This window comes from Melozone crissalis, unplaced genomic scaffold (assembly GCF_028551555.1).
Source record: "Melozone crissalis strain CALT ecotype California unplaced genomic scaffold, PUWL_Pcris_2 ptg000007l_1, whole genome shotgun sequence".
Lineage (NCBI taxonomy): Eukaryota > Metazoa > Chordata > Aves > Passeriformes > Passerellidae > Melozone > Melozone crissalis.
In genome coordinates, this window is record NW_026535785.1 from 13,970,415 (window position 1) to 13,986,942 (window position 16,528).

Here is a 16,528-nt window from a genome sequence, read left to right on the forward strand (position 1 = left end):
CCAAAAGACAATTAATTATCTTTTAGTAGTAAACCACTAGTTCCTCTCTGCATTTCCCTAGGTTTATGTAGCTGCACTTGTGTTAATTTCTGTAAAGCAATTAACGACCTTCTGTGATTTTCAAACTCCATTTGCTATGTCAAGTTTTGAAGTATTTCAGATTTCAAAAGACAGAGTTCTGCATATGAGCACCCTTCACTGTTTCAGTATTTCAAGGGAAACAGGAGGTGAAAAAAATCTGTTTGGGGCCTAAGATAAGGCTGGGGGTTTTAGAAACATCTCAGTGATCCATCTCATTCACAGGAGCAACAGCAGTGAGATTTCATTCAAACGTGTGAGAGCTGAGAGCAGAGAGTGAGGGGAGTGAGGGCAAGGACTTTCTCTTCCTCCTCTCAAACTCAGGAGTGTCATTGTTCCATGTGAAATACTGCCAGGCCTCTGGACTTCACACAGACCATGGTCACTCTTACACAGGGAAAAAAATAAGCTTGGGAAAGAGAGCAAGAAAGAGTAGCTGAGGTAAAAGGAAAGTGTGCTGTGCAAAAGGAGACTGTGAGTTGCCAGATGAGGTTCAGGAAAGCACTAATTCATGCTCAGTCATAAAATTGGATGGATAAACATTGCAGGGAGAAAAATAGCTGAGTTCAGGGAAATAACTGATGGTCTGCACTCTGCATGCACATGCAAGCTGGAAAGTGGAAGGTTTCCAACAATAAGAGCACTGTTTCTATTTCCAGTATGAGGGGAAGGAAACCGACTGCAGAGGAGTTTGTTGGCCACATGGAGCTCAGGATGTCCATGACACTTGCAGCAGCAATCACTGGCTCTGGAAATCACGGCCAGGGCTGTGTTTCTTTGAAGTAAACCAGCTCTTTACAAGGACTGGGGGAAATTAACCAAACAGTGTGTAAGTCTCATATAACGGGACACAATCTGCCCCCAGCTATTTTGTAAACAAAAGAAATAGGGATAAATGGCTTGTCCTGATCTCAACATTGTGCCAATGTTTCACCTTAGTGAGGAAGAACTGATATTCCCACTGAGGAGTCCCTGAATTCATTGTACCTATTTAGGAGGAAAATAATCGAAACATCTAAATATGGGAACCTCCACAGCCATAACTTTATGGTTATATAGTTATCCACAGACATCCCTAAGTCTTTCTCCCCAGGAATAGTCTCAGTCCATTCTCTGCCCAGCCTGCATCTGTGCAGAACTTTGCACTTGGCTTCGTTCAGATGCATGAGGTTGGCCAAGGGGCGCCTTTCAACCGGTGAAAATCCCACGGGGATGGCATTCCTTCCCTCCAATTAAGTACTTAAAACGTGCCAATTTAAAGACACTTTATTTACAAACACACCCTGCTCTGAAAGCCTGACCTTGCCAGTAAGCTTTTGGGAGGGATTCAGATGTTTAACTGTAATTTTTAACAAATTGTGATAGATAACAACTATATGTCCATGGTTAAACACCCATGCCCATGGTATAATGGTAAATTCTGACAATATTCAACAGAAACCTTTTGGGGACTAAACTGTGAAAAACGCCAATCACTTGTTTTTAAAATTTTAAAAGTTTAATAGTAATAAAATGGTTATAAAAATAGTAATACAATTAGAGTAATAATAATTTGGACAAATTGAATTAGGACAATATGAGGCAATAGACACAAACAGTTATGGATGTCCGGGTACCTTTTTCTGGGCAACACGAGCCCGAAAAAGGACCCACGTTAACAATAGATTAACCCTTACAAACAATAGCCTGTTGCATATTCATACACTTCAGACATGATGCATAAATTCTGTTCAAATACAGGATTCTATCTGGTCATGGTAAACTTCTTCCTCTGAATCCTAACAGCGCCTTCAAGGCGGGAAGAAGTTCGTTTCTTCTGATAAGAGGGCAATAAATTCTTCTTTGATAGATTTAAGTGTCCTGTGGCTGCTATTTTGCTGCAAGTCTTTTCTTTAAAAAAATATCTTGCATAGCCTAGTTTCTATTTTAACATTTTTTTAGAACTCAAAACTATATTTAACACACTACTTAAGAGAATTAATACAGCATTGGTGTTTGGGAAGGGGGCACGGTGACAGCATTGGTGTTTGGGGAGCGGGCACGGAGCGGTTCCATCGCCTGTCGGAAATCCACGGCAGCCCTCTCGTGGCCGCTGCTGTTCCGGAGCAATTGCCTTGGCTTTAATGCCCGCCGCCCTCCCTGTCACAGCCGGGAACGCGCGGAGTGGCCTCGGGAGCAGCGCTGGGGATGACACAGGCCGGTGTGTCACATCCTGATCAGGCGCTTGCTGTGTAAGAACCGGCCAGGGCTGGAAGCAAAGCGGGGCTGCCCGGCGCTCCAGAGAATGCCATTCTGTTAGCTGTGGGCTGGGGTTCGTTTATTGTTGTTGATTTTTTTCTTTTTTTCTTTTTTTTTTTTTTTTTTTTCCTTTTTGACGGTGCTGATTGTTGGGTGCTTTTACATTTTTTGCGGCTTGGCCGCTCCTTCTCTCCGGGGGCTGTGCGTCCGCTCTCGGCAGGGATGGCAGCCTGCCCGGCCGCCAGGCTGAGCGCGGAGCGCCCGTTGCCGGCCGGGCCGGGGCGTTCGTGGGCTCGGCCGTGCCGGACGGGGGAGGCTCCGGAGCGAGCGCCGCCAGCGCGGGGCCAGCGGCGGCTGCGGAGCGCCCTGCGCGCCAACGGCCGCAGCTGCCGACGGCCAATCAGAGCGGGGTGCTGCCTGACGGCGGCCAATCAGAGCGGGGCGGTGCCTGCCGACGGCCAATCAGAGCGGGGCGCTGCCGCCGCGAGCCAATGCGGACGCGGCGCTGGCGCCGGCAGTTGCCCGGGCGGTTTGAAGCCGAGCGGACGGAATGGCGGAGCCGGGATCGCAGGGGAATGGCCTGGATTCGCCGGCTGCCGCCGGCGCCGCTGCCGCTCCCGCTGCCGCTCCCTGCCCCGCTCCTGGCCCTGGCCCCGGCCCCGTCCCGCGGGAGCGCCCCGAGCAGGCCGAGGGTACGCGCTGCGTGTGCCTGCGGGCAGGGAGGGCGCGGGAAGCCGGCAGGGCAGGGCAGCCGGTAGGGTAGGGCAGCCAGCGCCCCGCGGTCGGGCGGTGCCCTAGGGATGCAGCGGCGTGGAGGGGGCAGGAGGGCCGGGCAGGTCTGGCCGGGCTGCTCCGCCGGGGTTCGGGTCCCCGCGGGCCGCGCCCGGGCAGGGTAACGCCCGCTTGGCCGGACGTTCCTCGCACCGGCCGGACCGCGGCCGCACCCCGGCTCGGGCCGTGGGCACCGCGCTGGAAACGAGGGCTCTGGAAATGAGCTCTACAAATCAACTCGAGAATGTGGTGGAGGTTTTTTTCCCTGTTAATGGTGAAGTTCTGGTGCGTTTCTCAGTGCCTACCACGGCGCTGCAATGGGCAGCCAGGAACGTGTGTGGGTGTGAAACGCTTCCCCCAAGGGTCTGTTCGGGCGTGCTGTAGAAGGCAGGTTCAGGACAGACCTTGGGCAGAGCAGATCTTTGGGAACAGAGTGGTGAGTGGGTGAGTGGTTGTGTGACAGTTTGCGGGGTTTGCTTTATTCCCGCTCCTCTTCCCAGATCCGCAGCGGGGAGATGCCGACAGTGACTGCAGCGCTGACTCCTGGAGTGACTACGGCAGCCGGGACAAGCCAGGGACTACTTTGGGAAGGACTGTGCCAGACGGGAACGTGCTTTTCCCGGATATTTTTTACACGGATCATCTTTTGTTTTATGAGCGATTCAGCGCTTACCAGGATTACATCTTGGGTAAGCAATTTTTTCATACAAAAGTAAGTAGTGTTAGTTTTCTTCTTTAGTGTTAGTAAGTAGTGACTTTAAAACAATTCAGTTTCAATGAAGTCAATTGTATATATTAAGCTGTGAGACACTTTTAATAAAGGGGACTGGAAAAGCTACAGTGTCCTGCCTGCTTATGCTGTAACCTCAACTGCTCTAGGTGGTGGACCAGGAGGCAACAATTTTGATATAAGTAACTAAAATGTGAATGATGGGAAGGCAGAACTGTTAGTAAGTAGTGGATCCTGTGCCTTATTTTAGCTTGTCTTCTTGAATTGGTTTTGTGTATTGTAAATCTGTTTAAGATAAGGTAGTGGCTATGTGTTTAATGTCATTGTATTTTAGTACTATTCTGTGATCATGAGCATAACAGAATGAAGTCCAACTTTAGAAGTGGTAGAGGAACATTTCAATTGCGTTGACTTTCATTCTGCAGTGATCTGGAGGAGTTTCCTTCCATTCCTCGCATAAATGTGGTGTCTTCACTTTGTTGTAGCTGACTGCAAAGCCTCTGAGGTGAAGCAGTTCATAGCTGAGTACCTGGAGAAAGTTCTGGAGCCCTCAGGCTGGCAGGCCATCTGGCGCACCAACGTCTTCGACGTGCTCGTGGCGGTGAGTGCCTCGCTGCTGCTTGGGCATTTGTCTGCCCTGAACACAACTGACCTCTCTAACAGACCTGTCTGAGTCTCTCCATGTCCAGGTCTTGGATGTTCAAACTGGCAGTTCCATCGTTGATGAGGGAAAAACTTTTTGGCCTCTCAGCTCTTTTCTGCCCAATTAGTGACAAAATGGCTTTCACTGGCCCAAGCTGTCTTTCTGGATTGTTTGTATCCTGTGAGCACTTTGAAAAATGACCCTCAAAGGAGTCCCAAAGGACTGTGAAGTATTGATTTGAGTTTGAGGATATTGCTTTTGGCCTTTTTTAAAAACAGCAGCACAAAAAAAAAAAGAATGGGGAAAATCAACTTACTGGCCTTGTTATGAGCATTATGAGGGATTTGAATGAAATTTTGCATATGGAAAATGCTCTCTAGCTGTGGAGTTATGAGAAGCTTGACACTTCAGCTGAGGAGATGGCCTTGGCTGTAAGGTGCCACTTGTGTGGGGTCGGTGGGGACCAGCATGGCCCTGACTGAGGCACATCCCGTTCCCCTCCCTGAGCTGGCTCTGCAGTTCTGAGGGATTTCGGGGCTCTTTGTTCCCACAGGTGGTGGATGTGAATTTCCCAGCCCTGAAGGCAGTTGTGCAGCTCAGTGAGCCATTCCTGTGTGAGTCCCAGGACAGCAGCTTCACCCTGGAGTGCATGCAGGAGCTCCTGGAGCTGAAGGAACATCAGGTCCTGCTGCAGGAGCTGTTTGTTGTGTATGATGAGTCAGGAGGGTTTGACCAGACAGCACTAGCCATAGAGCATGTCAGGTAGGACAACTGCACCCTGCTGCTACCCAGTGGGCTCTGTCCTGAATTCTTGGGCCATGCTGGCAGCTCCACAAGCCAAGCTTTCCAAAGTCAATCTGATGACTGGTGCTCTGAGGAGAATGCTTTCCCTCTCTTTTTCACCCCAGAGTTCTTTGCACTGTATCACCTGTAGACTAATACACTGTTCTTTCTCTTCATTAACATTTTTTCTGGATTTTCTCTTTTTCTTATCCCATTGTTCTTTCTGCATTTTGCCTCTTCCCCTAAATTTGCTCTTTGTTCTTTAGGTGTCTCTTCACATATTCTATTTTTTCCTTCTTTATCATCTGTCTCTTTTCCATTTCCTTTTCTTTCAGGCACTACATGCTGTTTGAAACCTCTCTACAAATAGGCTGTGGGACTAGACAAAAAAAGCTAAAACAGGAGGAATGACTTACATTGTCAGAAGGAGAGCTTAGCTGAAGGGTGATTGGCCAAAACCAAACAACCAGAAAGCCTCAGAATCTGAAGAGTGTCAGTCTTGCTTTTCAAAACCAGGGTTTAGCTGTACACTCCCTTTTGAGGAAGCAGAACACAGGTTATTATGAATTTTGAGCTTAGACACACAAAGTAAAACTCTTTATGCAGATAAGCAACAGGCAGGAAGGACGACTGTGTGTGTACTGAGCAGCCTAAGGTACAGTAATGTGAATTTCTAGAGAGAGGTGAATTCTCAGCTTGGTGACACTGTGTTTCCAGTGCTGTTGACTCTGCTCTCCTGTGTGATTTAACACTTTGTTTCCCAAGGTTCTTCTACCGCTGCATCTGGAGGACCTGGGATGAGGAGGAGGAGGATGAGTTTGATTACTTTGTGAGATGTGTTGAGCCCCGACTGAGACTGTGAGTGCTACACCTTGACTGTTCTTAGGGCAGAACCACTGCAAGTGTCATGTGGGAACAGGGACTCACAATTAGGTGTAAAAAGCCCCTATGGATTTGTAAGCCAAAGCAAGTTTAACAGCATTCACTGTCTGCTGGTCAAAATCTTGTATGGAAAGAGATCACAACTGAGGCTGCCACTTGATTTCTGAGCCTTGGTGTTCCATCAGATGGTGCCCCAAACCCAGCAATAGTCATCCTCCCACTCATAGGAGTTTAATCCTTATAAAAGCTGGCATGGGATGCTCCACTTGAACCTCTGGGCATAAAATAAAAACCACAGCAGAGCTGAATGTAAACAAAACCTTGTAAATTGATTATTATCCAGGAGGAATGTGTGTGAATCTTTCTGTTATTCTAGTAAAGGCTTAGGTATTACCTTCTGAATTGTTACTCTCTTTTAATGGCTGTGCTTATGCCTTTTTTTTTAGGGTGAGTTTCTGATAGTAGACAATAGTAGATAGTAGACAGCTCTTTCAAGGTGGGTGAGCAGCTGTTTAGAAAGTAAACTGTTTGTGTCTGTTCAGATTTTTTTTCTTTTGCTGTTTCAAATAAAATGGAGCAGTGTTGATGTAGACTGCAGAGAACCTTGACTCAAGTAACCGATGCAGAATCCTCAGGTTCTCTCCAGCCTCATGTTTGGTGTGTGAGGATTGTGCATGTGCCCTGTGCTGACCCCTTGCTCTGAACTGCAGGCACTATGACATCCTGGAGCACCGGGTGCCTTCTGGGCTGGTAGCTGATCACCAGAACTTGTTATCTCAATGTGAAGAGCTCTATGAGAAGTTTTTAAATGTGAGGAACAGCATATCAAGCAGTGATTCAGACTCAGAAGCAGAAAACGTTTCCATGGTGGAAGGACTAAAATTGTATGAGCAAGTGGAGCACATAAAACAAAGGCTAAAAGTGATTGAGAATCCCCTGCTGAGGTAAGTGGTGGGTTTGTGCAGGGAGGAGGCTCCTGAGGGGAGTCACAGAACTCAGATGAGGTGGGGACTGAAGGAGGAGCTGTTGGCTCTGTTGCTTTTGTTGCAGGTATGTGTTTGGTTACCAAAAATATGGCAGCCTCCAGGCTAAAGGACTGAGGTCAACGGGTGCCAAGGTCATTCATGTTGTGCCCTGGAACATGAAAGCAGATCTGCTCCAGCAGCTGACAAGAGACCAACTTTGCCCAGAATCTTGTGGAGCCTTAGAAATACAGGTGAAGTAGCAGGAATTTCTGTCTGCTAATAGTTTTCTCTCTCAAGAAACAATGTGGAAGGATAAGTTAATTTACCACGTGCAAGATACTACAGTGGTGGGATTGTTTGGTCAGTTAAAAAAAAATCACTATAATTTAAACAATAAGTGGTAAAATTTGTATGATTCAAATAATTTTTTTAATTCATTTGTGCCTGTTGAGTACTCTATACAAGCAGCTTCCTGTGTGTAGGAGATGAGGTGAACCTCTAATAACTACAATGAAACACTGTAAGGCATGACACTAGTTTTGAAATGCCCATGTCTCTTGATGCTGCTGATAATGATCTAGGGTTTGAAGGAGGAAGCACACATTTCTTGCTTTGGTACTGTGTAGGAAATACATTTATTTTAGGAGAAGCCGTGTTTAGTTTTAGTGAATTCAGACAAGACTTGCTACTTCAGCAGTTTAGAAAAGGCTGAATTCCTTGGACCCAAGTGAAATGATTTGCTGTGTTCTGATCACATTAAGGAATTACAGATTGCCAGAATGGAGCCGTGGGGAAGGTCCTGGAGTAACTATTAGGCTATAAATCTGATTTTCTGACTTGGCAACTGAAAAAGTGCTCTTATTATGCTTACCCTGGAATTTGCTGGGAAGCAATAAATGTGTAGTTTTTATTTATTATTTGTTATCCTTCAGTATGGAATCCCTCAGTAATGTTTGTTAAGGATATCACCCTACCCTCTTTATCAAGGAACAGGATCATGTGGGCACTATTTACCACTGTGGTATCTGAACTCTGTTTGGGGGTGACTCGCACCAGGAGCAAACACAGCAGTATTCAGACTAACTCTGATCTACTTGCTGAATTGTTTGCTTTTTATTTTCTTTACCTTCTATTTCTTTCTTGTGTTCTATTTCTGCCTATCAATTTCTTCATGGCAAATTCATGTCAAATCACTTAGGCACAATTGAACTATTGGCCTGGAACCAAGTCCATAGTGAAGTTTGCTTTGGGTTGCATGTGCTCTTTTATTTGTGTGTTCCCCAGTTTTTTCCTGGGGGAATGGATGTGACACAAACATCCAAGTCATGTGTTAAGACTGGTTTTGTCTGCAGAGCTACAATTCTTGAATTCAAAGTAGAAATTTTGTATTATTAATGCCATTGAAAGGGTTTCTTTAAAGCAAAAGCAGCAACATTTAATAGAAAGCAAGCTCTACAGGCATAAATGCATCCATTTTTCCACATTCTTTGGGAGCTGATTGGTTTTTTTGTCTTTTGCAGTTTCACCGTGATCCCCTGGCAGCTGTAAGTGCCTGCTATGAAGGAGACAGAGTCATCATCTGTCCGGGCCATTATTTTGTGGATGGCATGTTCTCCATTGCTGATTCAATAGAGCTAGAAGGTAGCAGGTTTGCTAGTCTAAAGGTCCTTAACAAGCAAATGGAATGTCTTAAACTGGCTCTGTGTAAGGATTTACTCTTTGCAGAATTTACCAGGAGGTTTTTTCTTCAAAGTATTCCTGTTTCTTCTGCAGAGCTGTGCCTAAAGCAGGGTGGAGTGAGCTGTTTAATTGGCTTCAGTGCAGATAAACGGCAGATTTTGCTGATTAATAGCAAATTCATAATTTCCTCCTATTTGTCTGTATAAATGGTGATTATATAGGTAATAGAGAGGATTCAACAGAAACATAAGGGACTTGTTGGTTGCAATAGTGGAAACAGAGAAGTAATTCTGAGAGGCTTCTACTAACTTAGGAGTGCTTGAGAAATGTCCTTGTTGTTCTCTGAGTGTCTGGATGTGCCTCAGGGGCAGCCTGAGCCGCAGGGAGTGCAGGGGCAGGAGGTGCAGTTGGGATTTACTGATCCTTGCTGATTTACTGAGGGGGAGCAGGGGCTGCCAGCCTGGCTCTGCACTGAGTGAAGCACGTGGGTGGAGAAGGCAACTTTTGATTAACACATTTTTTTTTTTCTGCAGAAACAGAAACAACAGATGTGATTTTAGGATTTTTCTTGCAAAATATTTGTGTTTTAAATACTTCTGCTTTGCCTAGGATATGTTGCTGTCTCTCCCTCATCATTCTTGATTTCTCAGTGTATCCCTTTGCTTTAGGCAGGCACACACTCTTGCAGTGCTACAGTCTGTTTATCACTGGGCTTCTGCAGCTGTTCAGATACTTATTTAGTTGCATTTTCATCTTGTCAAAGCTTCTTAATGAGAAGAAGGCTGAGGGTTTAATTTCCTGCTGTTCTGGACTTTATTTTTCTTGCCCTTCTTGTTTTATGAGTCATTTTCATTCTTGCCCATCTCCTGTGTGTTTGATTTATGCAGACACACATTGTGATAACCAGTGCACCTGCAGGACAAGGGACATGGATAAAGTGCTTTATTTATCTCAAGAATGACATTGTTCTGAAATGTGTGTGGTGCTATTTATTGCTTTTCTAGCTTTGAGGAAACTGAAATACAAATGGTGCAGTAGCACACATTAAGGATGAGCTGCTCCATTTTAAGAAGCAAGGCATATAAATATGTATTTTTAGTTCAAACCATGCTCTGAATAACAAGTGCTTGTCAGGTATTTTATCTTCTTATAAGGACTCCTGTTAGATAGGGAATTATACCAGTAGGAGCAGCCAGGAACATTTGAAGTAGGAGCATCAAGACAAACTCTGCTGGCACTAATCTGAGCAGCTGGCTGCTTTGGTGGCTTTTTTGGGATGGAGGGGTGACTCATGAAAGATATGTCACTTTGCTTAGTGGAGCTTTTATTTTTTCCCAGCTACTGTGCAGTCAGTAGTGAGGTTGAAAGTATGGAGATTAGTAAATCAGGGATGAATAAAACCTCCCAGGAACTAAATAAGGTTAAAGCAGTAGCAGCTGCAGGAAGTGATAACTTCCATGCCAGACAAGAAGGTGTTGCAGAGGCACCAAAGAACTTCCCTTCTGCTTGTGCCATGGCTGGGAACCTGCAGCATCAGCTGTGACAGTGACAGTGGGTGACAGAGGCCTTGGGCTGCTCTGGAGCCCCTCAGGCAGGGGCACAGCCCTGCTGGGCAGTGAGCAGCCCTGGGCAGCAGGTGAATCTTCATTCCAGAGCTGCTGCTTCACAGGTGAGGCGTCAAGCAAGCTAAAGGCACTGTTAGAGAACTGCAGGCACTCTGCAGATAGTCATTCCTAAAACTCCTGCTTTGGATAACAACCTCTTTCTGTAGTGGTGAGAAGTTAAACTTTTGCTGTCCTGTGCTGCTCTCTTTTTACATGCTGGAACTGCCCCATGCCACCTCCTCTTCAGGGGTGACCATAAATCAGTGGCAGTGGGAACAGATTTCTGGGTAATATCATGTGTTGAAGTATCAATCACTTAACTTGGCATTAAATGGCCTGTCTTTAAAACTTTCTGCCAACTCTTGTTCAAAGCTTTTTATTTTCATTTTGTTTTTAACCGTTCTATTGCATGTGGCACTATTTATTTCTGTACTTGGTTAGAAGCTGGCATCCTGCTTGGGCACTTCTTATCTGTGTGTGCTTTCAGCAAATGATAGTGCTGCTGTAATGGATGTGGCATTATTGCTTTCCTTATCATGATTCTTGTCAGTGACAAGCAATAAAAGCTTTACATGCTCATAAATTTTCCTGTAAGTGCTTAAATGCTGACAACTGTGGATGGTTTAGTAAATCAATGTTGGCATGTGCTTGTGAAAGCTGCTTTTTAAACTGAATTAATCTGGAAGCCTGTGCAACACCGGAGCACTGAATTTTCCCCCAAATTCCATGTAAATAGGGAAGCTGAATGAAGCATGCTAACAATATCAATCCCTCTGCACTTTTTCTCCTCATGTTGTGGTGTGACTGCTTTTTCCCTCTGTGTTCTTGGGAAGCTCTGCCTGCTGTGGTGAACTTCTGTCCTTTGAGAGCAGACTGGAGATGCCCGTGTGTCCTCAGTTCCTGCATCCCCCTGCTCTGTTGGTAACTTTTGGGAGTGAGAACTTTGGCATGGGCAAAAGTGAGCTCAGTTACCCATTTGTTCAACTTTCTCAGATAACTTTTGCATTTTGTTGTGTGTCATTCAAGCAAGGTAACTTTTGAGTTTAGTTTGGAGTTCCTGTACCTTGGCACAGAGGGGATGCAAGGTGTAGCCTGGCCACTTGTTGAAAACCCTATTCAAGGCATTAAAACATCAAGCTTTAAACTTCTGTCATTGATTTAAATGTCTGTTATGTCCTGAGCACCTCATTGTCACCAGATGTTCTCTGAGCTTGCAGCTCTCGCCTCTGCCCTTAGGCTATGGCCTGCCCGATGATGTCGTGATAGAAAAACAAGGGAAGGGAGACAACTTCTTTGACTGTACAGGAGCCAACGTAAAGATCTCCAATCTGAAGTTGGTGCAGCATGATGCTGTGGAGGGGATTTTAAGTAAGTGTAAAAGCATCTTGATTTTTTTGTGACTCTTTAATAATTAGTGTTAGAGTTAAAGCTGGGACCCAGTGTTGCATTTTGCAATATTTTGTTAAAGAGGAGCCCTACAGGTATACATATCAAGTCTTCCTCCCTCTTTTTTTTAAACTTGCTTATGATGTGGAAATCAAAATAATTTCTGTTTGTACTTTCAAGCTCTTGTGGTTCTTACACTTTATTCTTCTACTGGGTTAAGATCATTAATTTTATCTTGTTGTGCTGTTAAGGCAGCCTGACTCTGAGTGCAGCACAGCCTGTGTCAGGCTGCCTGAAATGGAAACAATTGTGTGCACAGAAGAGCCCCCATGGCAATGCTCAGCTGTAGCTGACCCAGCCACTGCTCCAGTGAGGAGCAGCACAGGCTGCAGGAGTGCTGTAGAACTTTTTTTGCAGCGCCTTCAAACTGACACTTGGCTAAGTCTGAGTTGTATCCAAGTTTATTGGCTGTGGCCTTGTCTTTGCAGAAGATGCTAGCTAATATTTCTTCTCAACAGACATTTGGGTTTTAAACATGTTAAAATGTTTATTAGCACTTGTATGCATGTATTTAATATCTTTTGAGTCCAAAAGTCTCTTAGGAATGTAATGAAAAGAATTATTGCTGTCATCAATAAAGAAGTCAACCTGTAAGACAGCTCTCCAACCAGGGCTCCCTTGTAGCAGTGTCCCTGCTTAGAGCAGAAAAGCAGCACGAGTTCAAACCACACATGAGCAAATCACTGAATTGAACCTGAAGTGGATAAAATGAAAATATCACCCTGCAAAGCTGCTGCAAGGCTGTGTGTCTGTAGGAGGGGTTTGTCTTTGCAGAACTGGTTCATTCAGCAGTAATTGTTTCTCTGTGTGTAGATGTGCATCATGGGAAAACAACACTGGAGAATTGTGTATTACAATGTGAAACCACTGGAATAACAGTGAGGACATCAGCTGAGCTACTGATGAGGAACTCAGATCTCTATGGGGCAAAGGTACACACTCATTCTTAACTTTGGCTTATTTCCCAATTTAAAATAAAGGTTTCTCTTTGGAAATAATGCAGTCAGTCGCAGGGTGGCCTGTGTTGCTCTGGAGAGAACCTTTGCAAATTCATTTTGGGCAGGTACATGTTACTGAATCAAGATTGGTCTCAGGGGTCTTGTAGCCTCTTATCAAGTCCAGTGAAGTGTCTCAGGCTGATTTGTGTGTGATGATAGCAAAGTGATGCAGTAACAGGGGACACCTGTGAAATAACCATTGCTGCACGGCTGGTGCATGTCCTGCAGTACTTCTGTAGTGATTCTCTGTAGAGACTCTGGTCTCTTTGCCCATAGCTAGTTTTCTCATTTCTGTTTCTGCAAGTGAAATGCTCTTTTTGGACACCTGTGATTCTTACAGAGGGATGATAAACACAAAAATGGACTCTGATACTCTTTGGGTATTTTGAAGAATGATGGAGCTTGAGGTATTGAGAAGGAGACTAAAGCACAAGCAAGTTCAGCAAGGCTGTTCAGCTGCTCCTGAGCAGGCCTTCATGGACTGCTGCCCCATGCTGTGGGGCCTCAGCCCTGAGCAATGCTGTTTGAGATGGGGAACAAAGCTGTGAAGCTGGAGGGGTGACACAGTTTTGCATTGTGCAAACTGGTAGGTGAACACAAAGATTTGCCATGGAGTGGTGGAGTTCAATGGAAAATGTGCCTAAACTCCTTGTGAACTGCTACCAACTGTGTCTTGTAGGGTGCTGGTGTGGAGATCTACCCAGGAAGTGTGTGCACCCTCCTGCACAATGGGATCCACCACTGCAAGGAGGGAATACTGGTCAAGGTGAGTCCCAGTCACAAGGTACTGGTTTGCCAAAAGCTAATTAATCACTGCTGCAATTAGTGCTAGTAGGTTTGGGTTGGCTCAGACCCTGCTGTGCTATGCTGGAACTCATTACCTGTCACACGTGATGCTGGCCTTGCACTTGCCTTGATCCTTGCTGGATGAACTAGTTCTGCAAAGACAAACCCCTCCTACAGACACACAGCTTTGCAGTATGATATTTTCATTTTTATCCATTCCAGCAATTACCTGATTTTATTTCTTATCTGCCAGGAGGAGAAAATGCCTTTCACTATGTCTCCTGTGTAGGCAAATAATCCTGCACTAGCTAATACAGAGAACTGATTCTACCTAAAACGAAAAGATTTTTATGTCCCTATTGCTGGACATGACATGTTAGATTTCTTTTTGTTCTGTAGAACTTTTTGGATGAAGTTTATGAGGCTCCCAGGATAACCATGGTTAACAATATGATCCACAATAATGAAGGATATGGTGTGGTCCTGGTTAGACCAGCAATGCCCTCTGAAATGAAGGATGCTTCAGCACAGGAAACAGCAGGTACTTTTCTTTTCTTAGAAGAAACTCCTGAAACTACCAAGTCTAGGTTTTTTGATTGCATGCTTCATATACCCAGATTTTTGGATTGCATACTTCCTAACTTTGAAATTTGTGGCTGTCATGAAGTACATGAAGTACCAAAGAGTGCGATGAGTTGACAATGTTATGATTGAAGAAAATTAATTCCAGGATTTTTTGATGGTGTGGCTGCTTTGCATGACTGTTGATGACATTCTGTTTCCTGCCTTAGGGTGCACACAACCTACCCAGGCAGGTGCTGAGGCGGCCTGTGCAGAGGGCTCCAGGCAAGAACAACCTGGATGTGTAACTGATGAGTTGGAGCTTTATAAGCGAGCTCAGACTTCTGAACAAGCTGAAAACAACTCTGAAATTGCAAATGTACTTGGGGCTACTTCTGCAAAGAAGAGACAGATACACAGGAAAAGACTGAGTGAACTGGGATTTACAGAAGCTGATGACAACTTAATGTCACAGGAAATGTTTGTTTCTGTTGATGGCAATCAGTTCAAATGGAATGGGAAGGGAAGTTTTGGTATCTTTTTTTTCTGACTATCTTGACTCCTGCTGCCATTGCAGTAGGATTTGTACAGTTATTAGTTAGGTCACATGCCAAGAGTTGTGTTATGGTGTTATGCTTTTATTACCCAAGTGTAATCCCTATTAAAGGACTGGGGCTTAAAACTCACTTGGTTCTTCTGTCCATCTTCTCCACACCTTAAATCTCCCGGGTGAGCTGCCTTTGTGATGCACATGTAGTACTTCTTTCCCTTGCATTTCATTTTAAGCCTGGCTGAGCTCTAGACTACGTCTTGTCTCTGTTTTTAAAATCAATTTTATTACCAAAGAGTCAGGTTGGAGGGCCCACAGTGTGTCATCTGGTCTTACCTCCCTGCTCCAGCAGGGCCATCCCAGAGCTCATGGCACAGAGTTGTGTCCAGGATTGTTGGGGAATGTCCCCAGTGAGGGAGACCCCACACCTTCCATGGGCAGCCTGGTCAGTGCTCGGTCACTGCACAGCAAAGTTCTCCCTTATGTTCAAGTGGAACTTTCTGGCCATCATTTCCAGCCTGTTCCTCTTGTTCCATTGCTGAGAGCCTGGTCTGTGCTCTGACACCTCCCTTTGGACACTGACAGGGATGGGGTTTCTTCTCAGTCATCTCTTCTGGAGGCTGAGCAGCCCCAGCTTCCTCAGCCTTCCCTCAGCAGAGCTGCTCCTGTCCCCTCACCATCTGTGGCACCCTCAGCTGGCTCTGCTCAGGAGCTCCAGGTCTCTCTGGTACTGGGGAGCCCAGAGCTGGACACAGCGCCCCAGTGCTCCTCACCAGGGCTGAGCAGAGGGGCAGGGTCACCTCCCTGAGCTGCTCAGTGCTCTTCTCAAAGCCCCCAGGATCCCATTGGCCTTACAGGTACCCAGTTTGTGGTGATGGGGAGTGGGGCTGGGCTGAGCCTCATCCCCAATGGGCACAGCTGTGAGCAGCAGTGACAGCAATGAGCCATGGAGTGCCCAGGGGCACTGAGCAACCACCAAAGGGAGCAGAGGGCACACAGGGGCAGGGCATTGACAGTGAGGGGCACACAGGGGCAGGGCATTGACAGTGAGTGGCACACAGGGGCAGGGCATTGACAGTGAGGGGCACACAGGGGCAGGACATTGACAGTGAGAGGCACACAGGGGCAGGGCATTGACAGTGAGTGGCACACAGGGGCAATGCATTGAGAGTGAGGGGCACACAGGTGCAGGGCATTAACAATGAAGGCACACAGGTGCAATGCATCAACAGGAGGGGATAAAAGGCTGCGCTAAAGAACAAGAAGGGCAGATGCTTGCAGCCTTCTGAGGTGACCTGGTGTTACTGTGTGTGGGCAGATGCCTGAAGCCTTCTGATGAGGTAAGGTGTTACTGTGTTTGGGGGAATGTTTAAAGCCTTGTAGAACTGTATGGTGATGCTGTGTATTGTGGCAGTCTCAACTCTGACGTGTGCCGTGGCACTCATGGTCACAAGGACCCCCAGCTGCTTTCTTGTGCCTGTTTGTAGCTGCTCATGCCTGCCTGTGGTTGGGCCGTGCTGTGTGTAGGTGCTTGGCAGACTGCACTTGAGTCACTCCCACAGTAGAATCCATTTGTATAATTGTTGGTAAATCATTGGGTGGTCTTAACCCACCCTAATAAGGCCTTTATTGCTCAGTACAAAATTAAAGCCTGGAAGCAGCAGTATGACCGAGTACCACTTTACTTGAGAGTTCCCAAACAGTCTTTTAGAGCTTTTCTTCAAAGGCTTGTTTTAAAGTTTGCCCTTTTGTTCAGCTGCTTTTCTCCAAGTTTGGTGTGCTCGTTTAATGGTGTGTTGAGTAGTGTGAACTA

At 45.9% G+C, this 16,528-nt stretch overlaps 1 protein-coding gene across 1 annotated transcript; it reads left to right on the forward strand.

Annotated features, from left to right (window-relative positions):
- The first annotated feature begins 2,538 nt into the window (after nt 1-2,538).
- SHCBP1 (SHC binding and spindle associated 1) lies at nt 2,539-14,831 on the forward strand. The gene is made up of 13 exons (XM_054269619.1): nt 2,539-3,070; nt 3,588-3,776; nt 4,303-4,418; nt 5,014-5,222; nt 6,009-6,101; nt 6,836-7,069; nt 7,176-7,341; nt 8,611-8,731; nt 11,611-11,742; nt 12,634-12,752; nt 13,498-13,584; nt 14,004-14,145; nt 14,396-14,831. Exons 1-13 carry the CDS (start codon nt 2,539-2,541, stop codon nt 14,713-14,715), a joined length of 2,460 nt encoding a protein of 819 aa, XP_054125594.1. The 3' UTR covers nt 14,716-14,831.
- Nucleotides 14,832-16,528: the final 1,697 nt, after the last annotated feature.